This window comes from Diabrotica undecimpunctata, chromosome 3 (assembly GCF_040954645.1).
Source record: "Diabrotica undecimpunctata isolate CICGRU chromosome 3, icDiaUnde3, whole genome shotgun sequence".
Classification (NCBI taxonomy): domain Eukaryota; kingdom Metazoa; phylum Arthropoda; class Insecta; order Coleoptera; family Chrysomelidae; genus Diabrotica; species Diabrotica undecimpunctata.
This window is the reverse complement of record NC_092805.1, coordinates 86,837,107-86,852,516: the sequence shown is the minus strand read 5'-3', so window position 1 is coordinate 86,852,516 and position 15,410 is coordinate 86,837,107. Positions and strand designations below refer to the sequence as shown.

The 15,410-nt window shown below is 33.5% G+C and overlaps 1 protein-coding gene across 2 annotated transcripts in view; it reads left to right on the top strand.

The window, feature by feature from the left end:
* LOC140437003 (retinol-binding protein pinta-like) overlaps positions 1 to 15,410 on the top strand; it is an 82,860-nt gene that overhangs the window by 48,844 nt on the left and 18,606 nt on the right. Inside the window, exons 3-4 of one of the 2 annotated variants that reach the window (XM_072526216.1) lie at positions 11,158 to 11,404; positions 15,264 to 15,374. In XM_072526216.1, the coding sequence (XP_072382317.1) occupies positions 11,158 to 11,404; positions 15,264 to 15,374 (358 nt within the window). The remainder of the gene's footprint in view (positions 1 to 11,157; positions 11,405 to 15,263; positions 15,375 to 15,410) is intronic. The other variant, XM_072526217.1, reaches the window with a different exon arrangement.

Genomic DNA, 15,410 nt, shown 5'->3' with positions numbered 1-15,410 from the left:
TTAAGTGCCTACCGGACAAAACGTTAGTGTTGAAAGGAGACCCTTGCAAAGAGGGCAAAAACAGCAAAGATCGTTTGACAGTCTTACTCTGCACTAACTCATCCGGTACAGATAAACTGAAACCTCTCGTCATAGGAAAATAAAAAAAAACCAGATGTTTCAAAAACGTATCAACCTTACCAACAGACTATACAGCTAATAAAAAAGCGTGGATGACCGTAGAGGTCTTCGGTGACTGGCTGAAAGAACGCGATGAAAAAGAAGAAGAAACACATTCTTTTATTTATCGACAATTGCAATGCACATTAAGATATTCCGGTGCTAACAAACATTAAAGTTTAGTTAAGGAATAATACAAAATTTCAAAACCAAGTACAGAAGGAAGGTTGTCCGTCAATTCTTGAACGACTTGGAATGCTAATCTCCAACCAAAATTAGTATGTTAGATGCTATGTGTATTTTTACAAAGGCACGGAACAATGTTAACGATAAAACTATTGTCAACTGTTTCAAGAAAAGCGGCTTTCAGGTGAATGATCGTGACCAAAACCAAGATGAGGAGAATCCAGAAGTTCAACAACCAGAACCAATTGAAGGATGTTGGACGAGAGTGAGGGAGGCTTTAAACGTGGACTTGGATTTTGAAGAGTTTGTCAACTTGGATGATGACGTTGCAATCTGTGGAGAGCTCACTGATGCTGAAATCGTATCTTCCGTGGCAGGGGAGCAAGAAACAGTAGAAGAAGCAGAAGAAGACGTGGATGAAGAACTCGTTAGACAACCAGATTTTATATCAAAGGACGCAAGAGATGCCCTCAATGTGTTAAAGTGTTATTTTCTAAAAAAAATGCTTTAAATGATGGTGTTGTTAAATCTATCACTGTACTGGATTGTGAAATGGATAACCTAACACAACAAGGTAAACAATAAAAAATTACTGACTTTTTCAGCGGTAATCAGGGTACTCAATAACGATGGACATAGATTGACGTAGTAAAAGTAGTTTTTTATTTGTTTAGTTTTATATTACATTTCCAACACGAATTTAGCTTTGTCAAATAAATTACGTTATTCTCAAAAATATTTAGGTTTTTTCCCCTGTTTTTGGTAGCGTACTTTCTAAGTTAAAACCCAGGTCTACAGTTCTTCTTGTAAATCATTATTTGTTAAACTGAGGTTAATTGATAAGAAATTCGTTATATAGAGGTTTGAATTCAGCTTTAAGAACCCCTTTAAGAATATTGGTCGCATTTAACCTCGATATAACGAACCCCGTTATTGAAAAATTCCCGATATAATAAATTTTTTTTTGGAGCCTTCCGATTAGTTATACCGAGGTTGTACTGTATATATACCTATATATGTATATATATATATATATATATACATATATTTATATAGATATATATATATATATATATATATATATATATATATATGTATACATATATATATATATATATATATATATATATATATATATATATATATATATATATATATATATATATTATGAGAATATATGAGATTCTGAATTTGATATGTCTATATTAGACTCTGATTAACTTTTTCCTGGGGGTTTACCCCCGCTATTTGCTGAACCTGATGTTACCTTTTGAAGTAGATAAGTAAAATTTCACTCTTTATGCCGAATCAAAAATAACTCAATTTGTAACTTACAATCCTACTATTTTATACCTCAAAATTCTTCAATCTAATATGTTTGTAAACAAATTTTTATTGGCATTTGTCTGTTTTGTATTATTTAAATCTTTTAAAATTTGCGAGGAACTGAAACTTGCGTATTTAAACTTGACAATGTTTTGACGTTTATTTTGGACATTATTGTTAAAATATAATTTATCTAAGTGAGATAAAATCATTAAGGAGGAATTATCATTAAAGAGAACAACATTTTTTGCTTTCATCAAAAATGAAAAAAAAAAACATTATATAATACATTTATTACGTAGACCGCAATTACTTAAATTATCTAGCAAATAATTTTATAACAAAAAAAACTTTCAAGGAGATCGATTACTTTTTACATTTGTTTTATTCGTTGATTTTTTTACGCATCAGCCGTCAATATTTACATTTCCTTCTTAAGAATCTATTAAGTATAACAATATAATTATGAATAATTAATTTAACATATATCATGAAAAACATAATTTATCCCATTCAATAATTCATAATTTAAATAAAAATTTAATATTTTTATAATATTGTTACACCATTACGCTAAATGTAGTTACTATCACAGTGGGGGGTTCTCGGTCATCAGCTACTTCATTATTTTATTAAAGACGTTTCGTGTATTAATTCATACATTTTAGCAGTTCATCTACAAATTAGTTAAATATGCAAACATACATAGAGAAAAAAAATTGCACATGGTTTACCTTATAAAAGTATGCAGCTTATTAAGATGGAAGTGAAGAAATATTAATTAATTTTAATAATTTAATAATAAATTTAATAATATTAATATTAATAGATTATGTAAGAAAAAACACAACTAAGTCAGTTTTGGAAAAATTATAAATTGTTGCAAAGCACAGCATCATAAAACTTTAGTGTAAGAAACATAAACATTTCTTAAGATGGAGGACAAACAAAATTCCAAAATAGCACTGAAATTATTTAATAACAGACATTATAATTTATACTTAATTTTAGGTAGCAGTACTTAATAAAGTTGCAAAGAGGTAAATGGCAATTTAAATTCAGTATTACCAACGGGGCACCATGCGAACCCTTTAAAGTCGGAAGAGGCATTTCAACAAGTATATAACAGAGCGGTAATTTCAAATACATTAACATATCAGGGTGTTGACAAAGTTAGTGTAAGTTGACATCAATGAAGTAAGCAAGATTTCACAAACACCTCTATCATTAATTTGGATCTCAACTTTGCAATAACATGTGAGGACACAAATAGTGCTTAGATGGAGCACTACCGGTTCAAAATAATAAATGATAGTGGTTAACCTGTTGATATCATACAAAAAGCTCTGAGGAAGAGTGTATTCCGTGAACGAAAAAGCAAAGGTTATGAGAAGGACTCTTTTTGTTTCTCTCTCTCGAGGGATACCGTAGGTTTAGGGTCCGAATAGGTTAAGCGCCGGAGGCCGGAGCACCACAGGGGCAGTATTGTCACCCCTATTGTACAGCATATACACAGCTGACGTTCCAAGAGCACTTGAAACTCTACTTAGCCTATATGTAGAAGACACTACTACAGCTGCGAAGCTGAGCGACACTGTTGAGCTCCAGTTTTTGTTACAGAGAGATCTTAATACGTTTAATCTTTTGTTACAGGAAAGGATGAGTTTTGAGATGTGATCTTTGAATCAAAGATTAAACCCGAGCATTTATGATAATCTCTAAACCCTCAGGGTGGGGGGTTGTGGCAAGAAACTTAAAGATAATATAACTTCTACTGATTTTTGTATTGAAAATTGAAAACCTGTAAGGTGGGACCAATTTTCGAGTTTCCCGTTTCGAGAGTATCTAAAAAGTTGTGAAGAATTGAGGACAGTAAGGAAACATTTTTACCTTTAATAGATACCACTAGGTCGTCAGCGTGGAAACGGGCTTGTAAGAGTGGTTGAATGTTTTTGTTATATCATTTATTGTTACTGTAAACAATGTTGGACTAAGTATGGATCCTTGGGACGTATCGTTTTTCAAACTATAAATATTTGAAAAAATATTATTTATTTATTTTTTTTAAGGGCCTGCGTAGCGCAAGCGGTAGGATGCTTGCCTCGCATGCCAGTGGTCCGAAGTTCGAATCCTACCGCCGGCAAGAATAACTAGACATTTTTAAAAATGTCTATAGGCCTCAGGTCGACTCAGCCTGAATAAAATGAGTACCTTGGGTAAAACCAGGGGTAATAATAGGCGGTTGAAGCGTAGCACTGGCCATGTTACCTTCCTTGTATACCGTAGGCCCTAGATATAGCAGACTACCCTGCTATACTCCCAAAGCCGCGAAGCGGTATAAAACGGGAGACTATTATTATTATTATTATTATTTATTTTCACTTAAAAAGATCTGTTGTTTAAAAAGTTTTGAATGGAGACCAGGCAGTGACCTTGAATACTCCAGTTATAAAGTTTTCTCAAGATGTTGTATTTCTTTCTTCTTCTTTAGGTGCCGTATCCGTATTCAGACGTTGGCCGTCATTATGTTTACAATTTCCTGAAACCTCTCTCTATCGGCTACTGCGCGAAATAATTTTTTTACTGTGGCACAACACCGTCTAATATAACGCAGCCCTGAACTTTTTTTTTCACCAATCCATCTCTTTTCCTCTACTTTTCCTAGTATTATAAGCCAAAGTAGATGGTATTTGGGTTCGCTAATTTTATGGTCGAAGTATTCTGTTTTTTTCGTTTGTATGATGTTTGTAAGCAGGCGTTTTGAATTCATCATATTAACAACATCTTCATTGGAAGTGTGCGAAACCCATGATATTTTTAGGATCCGTCGATAGCACCACAATTACAATGCTTGTAATTTGTTAAGAATTGTGGTTTTTAATGTCCATTACTTACACATTATACTTCCAAGCTTTATTAAATGTACTGTACCCATTGAACGACCCATTACAAATGACGGGTGCCAATAGGTAACAATATAACTACCTCCGAAAGTTAAGAGCCAATGTGTAACCTTTAAGGTTTAAGTTTCCATAAACTTCAATAAAACTCACAACTTTCTTTGAGAGCCAACTGTTAGGCCTCGTTTAGCTCAGTCTCTCAGGTGTGAAAACGTCTTATCTTCATCTACGTCGAAGTAAATATGAAAAATAAGTTTGACAAGGACAAATGAACTAAAATATTATCTCTTATCTTCATCTACGTCGAAGTAAATATGAAAAATAAGTTTGACAAGGACAAATGAACTAAAATATTAACTAATCATATTTATTGTACATAAATAAATATAAAAATTGAAATTTTTTTTATTAAATGATATTTATGGCTTCTGATGTTGTCTTTAAGTAGTTAGACAGGATTGTAGAATAGTGGTTAGTTGCTGATGTAGCTGAATCTAGATACTTTCATGTTTGTACCTTCAGGTGGTCATTGAGTTCCTAATAATAGCAGCTGCAGTTAATATTGCATGGTTGACCATGTGCTGTAAAATTCTCAGAGAAGTTTTAACAAATAAAATGAATTTTGAATCGAAGAATGCCTTTTTACACATAAAGAATATTTCCCTTTCTTCAGAATTAACGTGATATTAGAGGGTAGAGTTGTCAACTGACAGATATACTGCCTATTGAAGTAAGGCATAGAAATTTATACAGATCACAACATTGTTTTATTGACCATACAATGGTAATCGCTGTGACATGTTACACGTTTCCACCTCTATTTCACAGTAGGTACGAGTTGTCGTAATTGTCACATTGACATTAAAAATTTCAAACGAAGTTCTGAAAGAATAACCAAATAATTAATAAAATGCCTATTACGTTAGAATTCAAATCTTAACCACTGTGTTTCCTAAAATTTGCGAAACAAACAGCTGGATGAATTACTCGGCAAGGGAATCTAAAATTGCATTCCAGCTGTTTGTTTCGCAAATTTTAGGAAACACAGTGGTTAAGATTTGAATTCGGTTTCGCTAAGTAGAAATCGTTTGATTTCTCTTTTTGTTTTTAGATGGCGTAGTTACGTCCGTATATAGTTATTTTAATAACTATTGTCTAGGACGGGAAAGATTTTTGTTTTGGTTCAGAGCAGTGACTATACCGTTCTGAAGAGACTTAAGGAGGTCGAAATACGTATCAACGGTTGTTACTGCACTGTATCAAAACAAAAATCTAATACCGTCATTCTGTTTTGTTATTTACTTCGTTGGAAGTACGAGAAACTGAATTCACTACGAATTTTGACTAGGATGAACGGCTTGTGGAATGCAATTTTAGATTCCCTTGCCGAGTAATTCATCCAGCTGTTTGTTTCGCAAATTTTAGGAAACACAGTGGTTAAGATTTGAATTCGGTTTCGCTAAGTAGAAATCGTTTGATTTCTCTTTTTGTTTTTAGATGGCGTAGTTACGTCCGTATATAGTTATTTTAATAACTATTGTCTAGGACGGAAAAGATTTTTGTTTTGGTTCAGAGCAGTGACTATACCGTTCTGAAGAGACTTAAAACAAAAATCTAATACTGTCATTCTGTAAAATAAAATGATTATTTAAAGAAGAAGAAAAACCATGTTACGTTTATAACGTTACAGAACGTTCTAAGTTAAAAAAAGGCAATACATTTTTGGTTTGTAGTAAGAGCTTCATGAATCTCACTTTCCAAGTCTAAAGTGTTATCTGCGGTTGACCGATCTTTTGTAAAGCCATTTTGCTCGAAGAATAAGAAATCGGAATTTTCTAAAACCCATAAGTGCCTGAAGTTAACAATATTTTCTAGTAATTTGCATGCTTGTGATGTCAGAGATATGGGTCGGTATGATTCTGGGTCATATTTAGGTTTGTCAGTTTTTATCAGGAATATCATCAGGCCCAGGACTAAAATTCTTTTAGTTAAGCAGAGATGAGTTTATGTCTTGAAAAGAGATAGGACGGTTTAAGGAATTATTTTGAACATCAAACGGATGAATAAGGTTTTATTCGGCGAATTATTTGGCTTTTAAAAAATTGGCGGTATACTGTTAATTCGATGAGTGACCCTGATAGATTCTTCAAAAAATGTTTGAAATATCACTGCTCGATGTTATGAAATTATTATTTTCTTTTAAACCCGTGAAATTGCGTGAAGAATGTAAACTAGATATTTTTCTAACTTTTTTTCAGACATCAGAGAGAGGAGCATTGCTATTAATTTCCGATACGTACCTATTCCATGAAATTTTTGTTAGCAGTTTTGACAATTAGCTATGTCCTTGTTTTTAGCATTTTAAATTTTACTTTATTTTCAGGTGTTTTATACTTTTTGTATCGGTTTAGGGCTGATTTACTACTTTCACTAATTACTGTATAAACAAACATCTTTGTGTAATGTAAACGCATTCTAATGCAGCTCTAGAACTAAGTGGGTTGCACAGTTTTACAAATAAAAGAATGTTGATTTTGTTAGCCAGATGACATCGAATGGATTATTTTAGAAAATCTCAAAGGTGCTCAATTAAAATTTGGACTTTTAGGTGGCCACTCTAAGATTTAAGTAATAATCTCATTTAGGTAATCTAATACAGATCTTGATATGTAAGCCCTTGCATTATCTTGAATAAAAACGAATATATACCGCACAAACGACACAACGGTTATAGCAAGGTCTTGTATAATATGTATTTTCTAGATATATATCTGGATTTATCTATCTCGTAAAAAAGGAACTAGGTCTAGGCATGACTCAAAACAAATTCATATCCAGAAAATTTCTCATCTACCACCAATTGGTTGCTTTGGATGTAGTGAGCAACTACAAAACCTTTCTCCAAATCTTATCTATAGGTAAAGTGGTAAAGTGTGCTCACTATTGGGTATAGCTCCCACGTTGTGATTTTTTCTATCTATTACAAAGTTGTTATGTTGATAACTGATTGCAATAAATAAAGGAAATTAAAAAATCCTCTCCGTTTCTATCACCGCCGGAGATTTGGAGATTTTAGTCTTACACTGATTTTATATGGTGAGTAACGGTGTAGTACCAGCTCCTTTACTAGCAACTTGGCTTCTTTTAGCCTTCTTCTGACCATTAAAGTAGACATTCTGACATATTTGAGATTTTCGAATTTGTTTATTTATTCCTTGTACATTTTCGATTTCCTGATACCGGAGAAGAGTTTATCAATGCTATTTCTTTCTACACTGCATTTTTGGAGGTATGATCTACTTTCCTTAAATCTTCTTACTATTTGGCTCGTCTAATGAGTAAAGAATTTTTACATATTTTTAACTTCACTATAGTTCGTGTAGGTACTCCTTTCGTAAATTATTTTGAAACTCTAATATTATTCGTACATTGACAGAAAGATATTGTTGGGTTAAATTCTTCACCAGCCTTTTTATTTGTTGACTCTTTCCGTAACTTCTTTTTAGACTGGTCTCGAAAATTTGTCTTACTACTTTTTAAAATTTAATTTGTTATCCTTTTTTTTTCAATTTTTGACTTTAGTGAGAAAACAAAGTCAACAAACTCAAAAAAGAGTTTCAATTATCGATCTAATAGATCACTCATATTATTATGTGAGTGGTCTGGTTATTTAACCTACTAACTTTGCCTCTGACTGGTAGTTGCTGGGTGAATTCGATAGCTCTGTAACTATCAGTGCCGATCCCAAACCGGCAGGTTTGGAAAGGAGAAGGGGCTGCGTGAGGAAGGGGATAAGGCAGTAAAAACCTTGCTAAACTCATGAAAAGAAGAAATATAGAAAATGTTTAGAGACTAGGACGTTCCCTATAAGCGACGCGCAGTTGTGGTTTTGCCTGACTCCAGCTAGAGCTAACCCATAGAGGACGGATGGGGTCAAAGAAGCTAGTCCTGAGAGTTGCAATTCTTAACGTCGGAAGCATGACAGGTAAAGGAAGAGAGGCCGCCGATTTTATGCAGAGGAGAATGATTGGTGTACTTTGTGTGCAAAAAACTCGTTGGAAAGGTAATAAGTCGAGAGATCTTGGAGATGAATGCAAGTTAATATATAGTAGTTCGAACAGTCACGACAGAAATGAAGTACTTATTATTTTGGAACGCATTAGAAGGAACATTTTGTAAGGGTAATCAGAAGAAGTGATGGAATAATGAGTGTCCAACTGAATACAGGTAATACCAACGTAAACATTATATGTGCCTACATCCCATACGTAAGGTCTGGAGAACAGGAAAGGAAAGAATTTTGAAGGGTCCTTGATTGCGCGATGCTCAAGATTCCTGTAGATGAAAAGTATTTTATTGGAGGTGATTTGAATGGACATATTGATACAGAAAGAGTTCATGGAGGTTTGGGGATAGGAATAAAAAATGATGAAGGAAATAGTGTGATTGACTTTGCAGTGACATGGGATTTGGCTGTCATTATTACGTTATTTATGAAGACTAGAAGTATTTTAGCTATAGTAGCGGGAGAAGGGAATTTGTGCTGCGTGAAAGAAGTCAGCTAAAAGAGGTTACGAACTGTAAAGCGATAAAGGGCGTGTGTGTAGCTAGTTAACACCGACCGGTGATAGTGGATACGGAGGTAAAGGTATGGCGGAAAGGAAAGCAAGTAGGATACCAGAAAGTAAAGTGGTGGAAATTAAAAGATAAGAATTTGGCAATAGTCTTCAAGAGTAGAGTACTGGAAGAGCTTGAGGAAATACGGTAAATGACGGATGGTAAGCCAACAATAAAGTTGTGGTGCGAGAGGGAGAGAAAGTGCTAGGAAAAACATCTGGTAAAGAAACTTGGTGGTAGAACGATAAGGTGCAACAAAAGGTTAGAGAAAAGGCTACAAACAGGCATGGCAGGTCTAAAAGAGAGGAAGATAAGGATATATACAAGATGGTCAAGGGGAAAGCAAAGCACGCTGTACCAACTGCTAAGAAAGGATCGTCTGCATAGCTGTATAAAGAGTTGGAAACACCCGGGGGGATGAAACGGTTCAACAGCATTGCTAAAGCAATGGACAAGTCATCAACCGATGTGGAAATAAACCACAGATGGTATGAGTACTTTAGTAAGTTGCTAAATGAAGAACACCAGAGGATGCGGGATCCCAAATGAGAATGTAATACTAGGGATAGCGAGAGATGAAGTTGTCGAGACGTTAAATAGGACGATGAATGGTAAGGCAGTAGGACCTAATTGAATACCTGTGTAGGTATGGAAGGCTCTAGGAGAGAAAGGGGTAGATATTTTGTAGTAAATGATGAGTAGGATATAAGTTAATGTCTCACACAGTGAAAATTTGGGAGAGAACTGTTGAGCAAAGGTTAAGGAGAGAGCCATCGATAGGAAAAAACAGTTTTGGTTTATGCCAGGAAGAAGGATAAAGAATGACTTGTTTGCATTGAGACAGTTGATAGAGAAATAGAGCGAGAAAAAAAGAGGGCTACATTTAATATTTATAGCTATCGAGAAGGCGTACGACACAGTTCCTAGACAAGAGCTATGGAGATGTAATAGAAAGAAATCAGTTCTTGAGAATTACATAAGGCTCGTGAAGGATATGCATCAGGAAGCGTACATCAAAGTAAGGACTGCTGTCGAATTGACCGAAAGTTTTCCAGTAACGGTTGGTTTACATCAAGGCTCTTTACTGAGTCCTTACCTATTTAATCTTATTATGGATTTACTGACAGAGATAGTAAGGGAGGGGTCTCCTTGGTCAATGCTCTTTGCTGATGATATCGTGTTAGTAGAAGAAAGCAAAAAAGTTGGAGGGTTGGAGAACGGCTTTTGAAGAGAGAGGATTTAAAGTTAGCCGGTCGAAAATAGAGTATATGTGGTTAAAAGGAAGAGGAATACTTGGGGACGTAGAATTGCTTGGAGAAAAGCTAGGACGACTAAGAGAATTTAAATACCTTGGCTCCTACATAACGGAAAATTTGACACTAGATCGAAAAATTGCCCACAGTATATGGTCAAGTTGGTTTAACTGGAAGCAAATGAGCAGGGTACTTTGTGATCGAAAAAGCGGGGAAGGGCTGAAAGGAAAGATATACAACAGGGTGATGAGACCTGCATTGATGTACGGCGGTGAAGTTTTGCCTGTAAAGAAGATTCAGGAAAAGAAGATCGAGGTAGCTGAAATTAAACTTTTACGGTGGATGTTATGGAGCAAGGTATGGTTGAGTAAGAATTAGCAAGCAGACTAGAAAGAAAAGTTTTTTAAAAAAGGTGTAAGAAGCAGTTCATGAACAAAGAGTACGGCGTATAACAAGTAGTAACGATGTGGCCATGATATACGAAGAACGTGATCTGGTAGAGACATTAGGGACAGTCGGTCTAAAATTAATAGGTTAAAAGCAAAGGATGCCACTGCGTAATAGTAGGAATAGTCATTTTGTACCTCAGTACAAACGCTTACAAAAAACCAAATCAAAAAATTTTATATATGTGTTATAATTTAAATTTTTGATTAAACGTATTTCCATTGAATAATAAATACTATTATATAATAATTTGAAAAAAATCTTTTTAGGCAGTATATTCCTTTGCCAAAATTAACTAAAGATTTGTTCAGAGTCAACATTTCCAAGATAAGCGGAAATCCAAAATATTTCGATGTCTACCATTTTTTCGCTCATCAGATCAACATTAATGAAATCAGATTGCATGAAGAACTAATACTGGGTGACGTACTATTGGTAGATCTAAAAGATGTTTCTCTAGGTCACATGGTCAAGGTGACTCCTCAACATATCAAGAAAGCGGTTTTAGTTTTAGAGGTAAATATTTATTTACTTTACTTGATTTTTCTATATGACCATTAATGTTTTATTCTTTCTATTATTAAGCCAAACTAGAGAAACTTTCGAGATTTATTAAAACAAATTTAATAATGTCTCTTCCTTACCACTACTGTTTCATTCTTTGTCATATTTTTGCGTTAGTATTTTTTCAGTAACTATGTTATATTGTATTACATATTAGCCAATTAAAAAAAAAAGTATATCGAACCCATGTCTGCAACTCGCGTAAAAAAAAAGAAAATAAAATTGAAACTGAATATAAACAGAAAAAGTCTATCAGCTAAAACGTGACTTATTTTATGTTATTATTTTATTAATAAAATAATAAAAACTATTATTGATTACAAATTAAACAGATATATAAAAAACAAAAAAAAGCTAAGAAAAAAAAATATGTTGGAAAAATCGGACTAGCTTTGAAAGAGTATATTATCCCCGACTAACCCGATTAAAGCACGGGAGATAAAAAAAAGGAAATAAATTACATAATTCTTAGGGTCAACTTTTGACACACAACTATATGTTTCTAAATCCACCGATCAATAAATAGCCTTTAATATTTTGAATTAGTTCAATGAAGAAGAAACAATGGACACTATAAATCGTGTCACCCTAGTTGTTTCCGATACGTTAAAAACAACGCTCCAAGATACGAATACATCAGTTGACGATATCTCAAATAATTTCCAGAGAGTATATTATACACCTAGCGGAATGTTCAAAACTCATGTTTGGAACATCAGCACCACTAATTAGTTATCTTAAGCACTAGATATCTAATGTACGTCAGGTCATGGTAGTCAAATCGTTTTCTTTTCTATTTGTAAGTTTTCCATTTTAACAATGTCTTTTGTTTATGACCACCACTATTTATAACCATAAATTTCGATTTTATCACAAAACATGTAAATAAATGCTTTTTATGCAATTTTGGAAACTTAGAGCCGCAAAATAAGAAACTATTGTTTCTTATTCGGTCGTTATGCTGCGATTTGACATACAGATCGTCTATATTGTGCAGTTTAACCAAATGTACTGTAACCAAATGTAAACCAAAGAACTAGAGAAGTCATAGAAGAAATGAACAAGGTAAATCCAGACGTAGCTGTTTGTTATTATGGAAACTGAACGAAGCGGTCAAGGATCGCAAAACCTAGGTAGGCACGACTATTTCTACACATGAGTTACAAAATAATATAAAACCCAAAAAGGAATCTATAAAGAAAATACATAACATTATGGAAAGACATTATTGAATGGGAAAAATGAAAATATATGTAAAAGGAAATATAATAACGATTCTAGGATTTAGTAAAAGTTAGTAAGTAGTAGTTCTAGTAAATGGGGAAAAGATACTATAAATACTAAAATAGAAAGATTAATAGATAAACAAAATCAGAATGAATTAGGAACGGTAATGGACTGTGCCCGAACCGAAAAATCTCCACAAACACCAAAGCAGATAAGAGACATCGAAGGAAACCTGACATGAAGCATGACAATGATGGAAGCAATATTTCAAGGATCTACTAAACACCTAAAATGATGTAGACCGCAACCAAGAAGAAGCAGAAGAGGATAGAGCAAGAAGACCAGGAAAAATAACTATAGCAGAAATAAAAAACTACACAAAAACTTAAGCAAGGTACATGGGTGACAAAGGCATTGAATTGCTAACAAAAGTTTGCAATAAGGCATGGAGTGAAATAAAATACCGAAAAACTGGGAAGTAGGGGTTATTCTGTCTATCTTCAAAAAGGGAGATAGGTGGGAATGTAGTCACTACATAGGTATAACACTTCTGAGCATCACATCCAAAGTGTACAAGAGAATATTAGAGAAACGTCTTTTACAATAAGTTGATTCTAAAATGGAAGAATAAAAAAAAGTGGATTCAGAAAAGGCAGAAGCATCCAAGACCACATTTTTACTATCAAGAAATTAATACAGATATACTAAGTCTTTGCTGACTTAAAAAAAATCGACATATGCCTAAAAAGGAAAGGTGTAAATACCAAACTCAGGGAAGCCATTATGAGTGTCTACAGACATACAAGAAACAGAACTGATAATACGGAATCCGAAGAGTTTACAGTAAATAAGGGTTTACATCAAGGGGAAATCCTAGGCCCCATACTATTTAACATCATCTTGGATGACATAATTAAAGAAACCAGAACAGAAACACGGAAAATATATGCCGGGCATAGAAATCTAGAAGCGGTGTAGATCTCAGAGTATGCATACGCAGATAATCTTATATTTGAAATAAATGAAGAAACACTCAATCGTAATTTACAAGAATGGAACGCTGCAGTAATAAAACGAAATTTGAGGATTAATGAAGAGAAAACGAAAGTAATGGTATGCGGAAAAAATATAAAACAAACGAAGATAAATACACTCGAACAAGTCGAAACCTATAAATACTTGGGAGAGCAAATAAAGAACAGAGGAACTAAAGAAATTACAATAAATAAATAGAACAATAGAATGTGCTGCTTGGCTGTACCACGCAATCAAAAGTACCTACGCTTTTGTTAAAAAAAGAAGTATCCCAAAAAAACCAAAGTGGATATCCATAAAACGGTATTTGCGCTGATTTTAACTTTTGTTAGTGAAAGCTGGACGCTTACTGATAAATTAAGATAAAAAAAATACAGAACATAGAAATGAAGTTTCTTAGAAGTATAATGCACATAACCAGATTCGACAGGCTAAGAAATGACGCAGTTAGGGAACATCTTAAGGTCCAGCCAATTATTAAGACAATTGAAGAGGTCCCACCAAGATGGTATGGACATATGATTAGGATGAATCAAGAAAGACCATTTAAACATTTATGGGAAGCGAGAAAACAAATTAAGAGACCAAGGGGCAGGTCAATGAAGACATGGGACGATAATGTAACTTTAATCCTAAAGACAAGAGGAATTAGCATAAAACAAGCAAAAAACCAAGCAGAGAATAGAAAGCAATAAAGCAATAAGCTTACTAAAAACATTACACCTCACACTTTAGAGTAAAAGAGTTTAGGATTATATAATAAACTATGCCATTCTAAAATCAACAAATAACTCTGCTAAAACAACAGATATCAGGGCATGTAGAGGACCTACTGACAATATGTTTCAACTTAAAAGAGTACGGGAAATACGGGAAATCCCATACGACAATAAAATAAAAAGACTAACTTTAAGAAATATAATTCGATTTGAATAGTTTACAATATAAAAGCTTATAAATATTATATAAACGTACACTAGAAGAAAAGCTAATTTAAAGGGAAAAGAATAGTAGCAATATTCATTGCTACACTTGACATAACATCAGACCATCAAATAATAAATACATGACGCTGAGTTAGAAATACTGAAGAAGGACAGTATAAAAGAAAGGTTCATTAAAAACTTTATTGGTGGGATCAAGACATTCATCATATAACACGGAAAAGACAACTTTACAATAAGTATCTGAACATAAAAAATATAGAAGACAAATTCTAATATAACAAACTTCAACAAGCAAGTAGAAAAATGTCAAAGGAAGGCGTAAACCAGGAAGGTTAAGGAGAAGCTTGAGTGAGAGAATACAAGAGAAATAAGGAAAAGAGAACAAGAGGAATAAAAAGACGTCAAAGAACATTATAAGCCAATATTGGCACACTAAAAGTCATTGCTGTGCAAAATTTTGGAGTCCAAAACAAACTAATATTAGATTTTTGAGGTTGAAATCAAAAAGTCAAATATAAAATATTTTATGGTTAAAATATTAATTAAAATTATGGTTAACTCCAAATAAAAATAGTTTGTCTAACCAGTTTTTTTATTTGCAGAAGGTATTTTCTAACAGAATTAAGCAGATCCATTTAGTTAATCCATCTGCAAGTGTGGATATGTTAGTATCTGTTTTAAAATCTACACTGAAGCAAAAATTGGCCGAGAGAGTAAGTTTTTTATATGATAATTTTTCTTCTTTATAG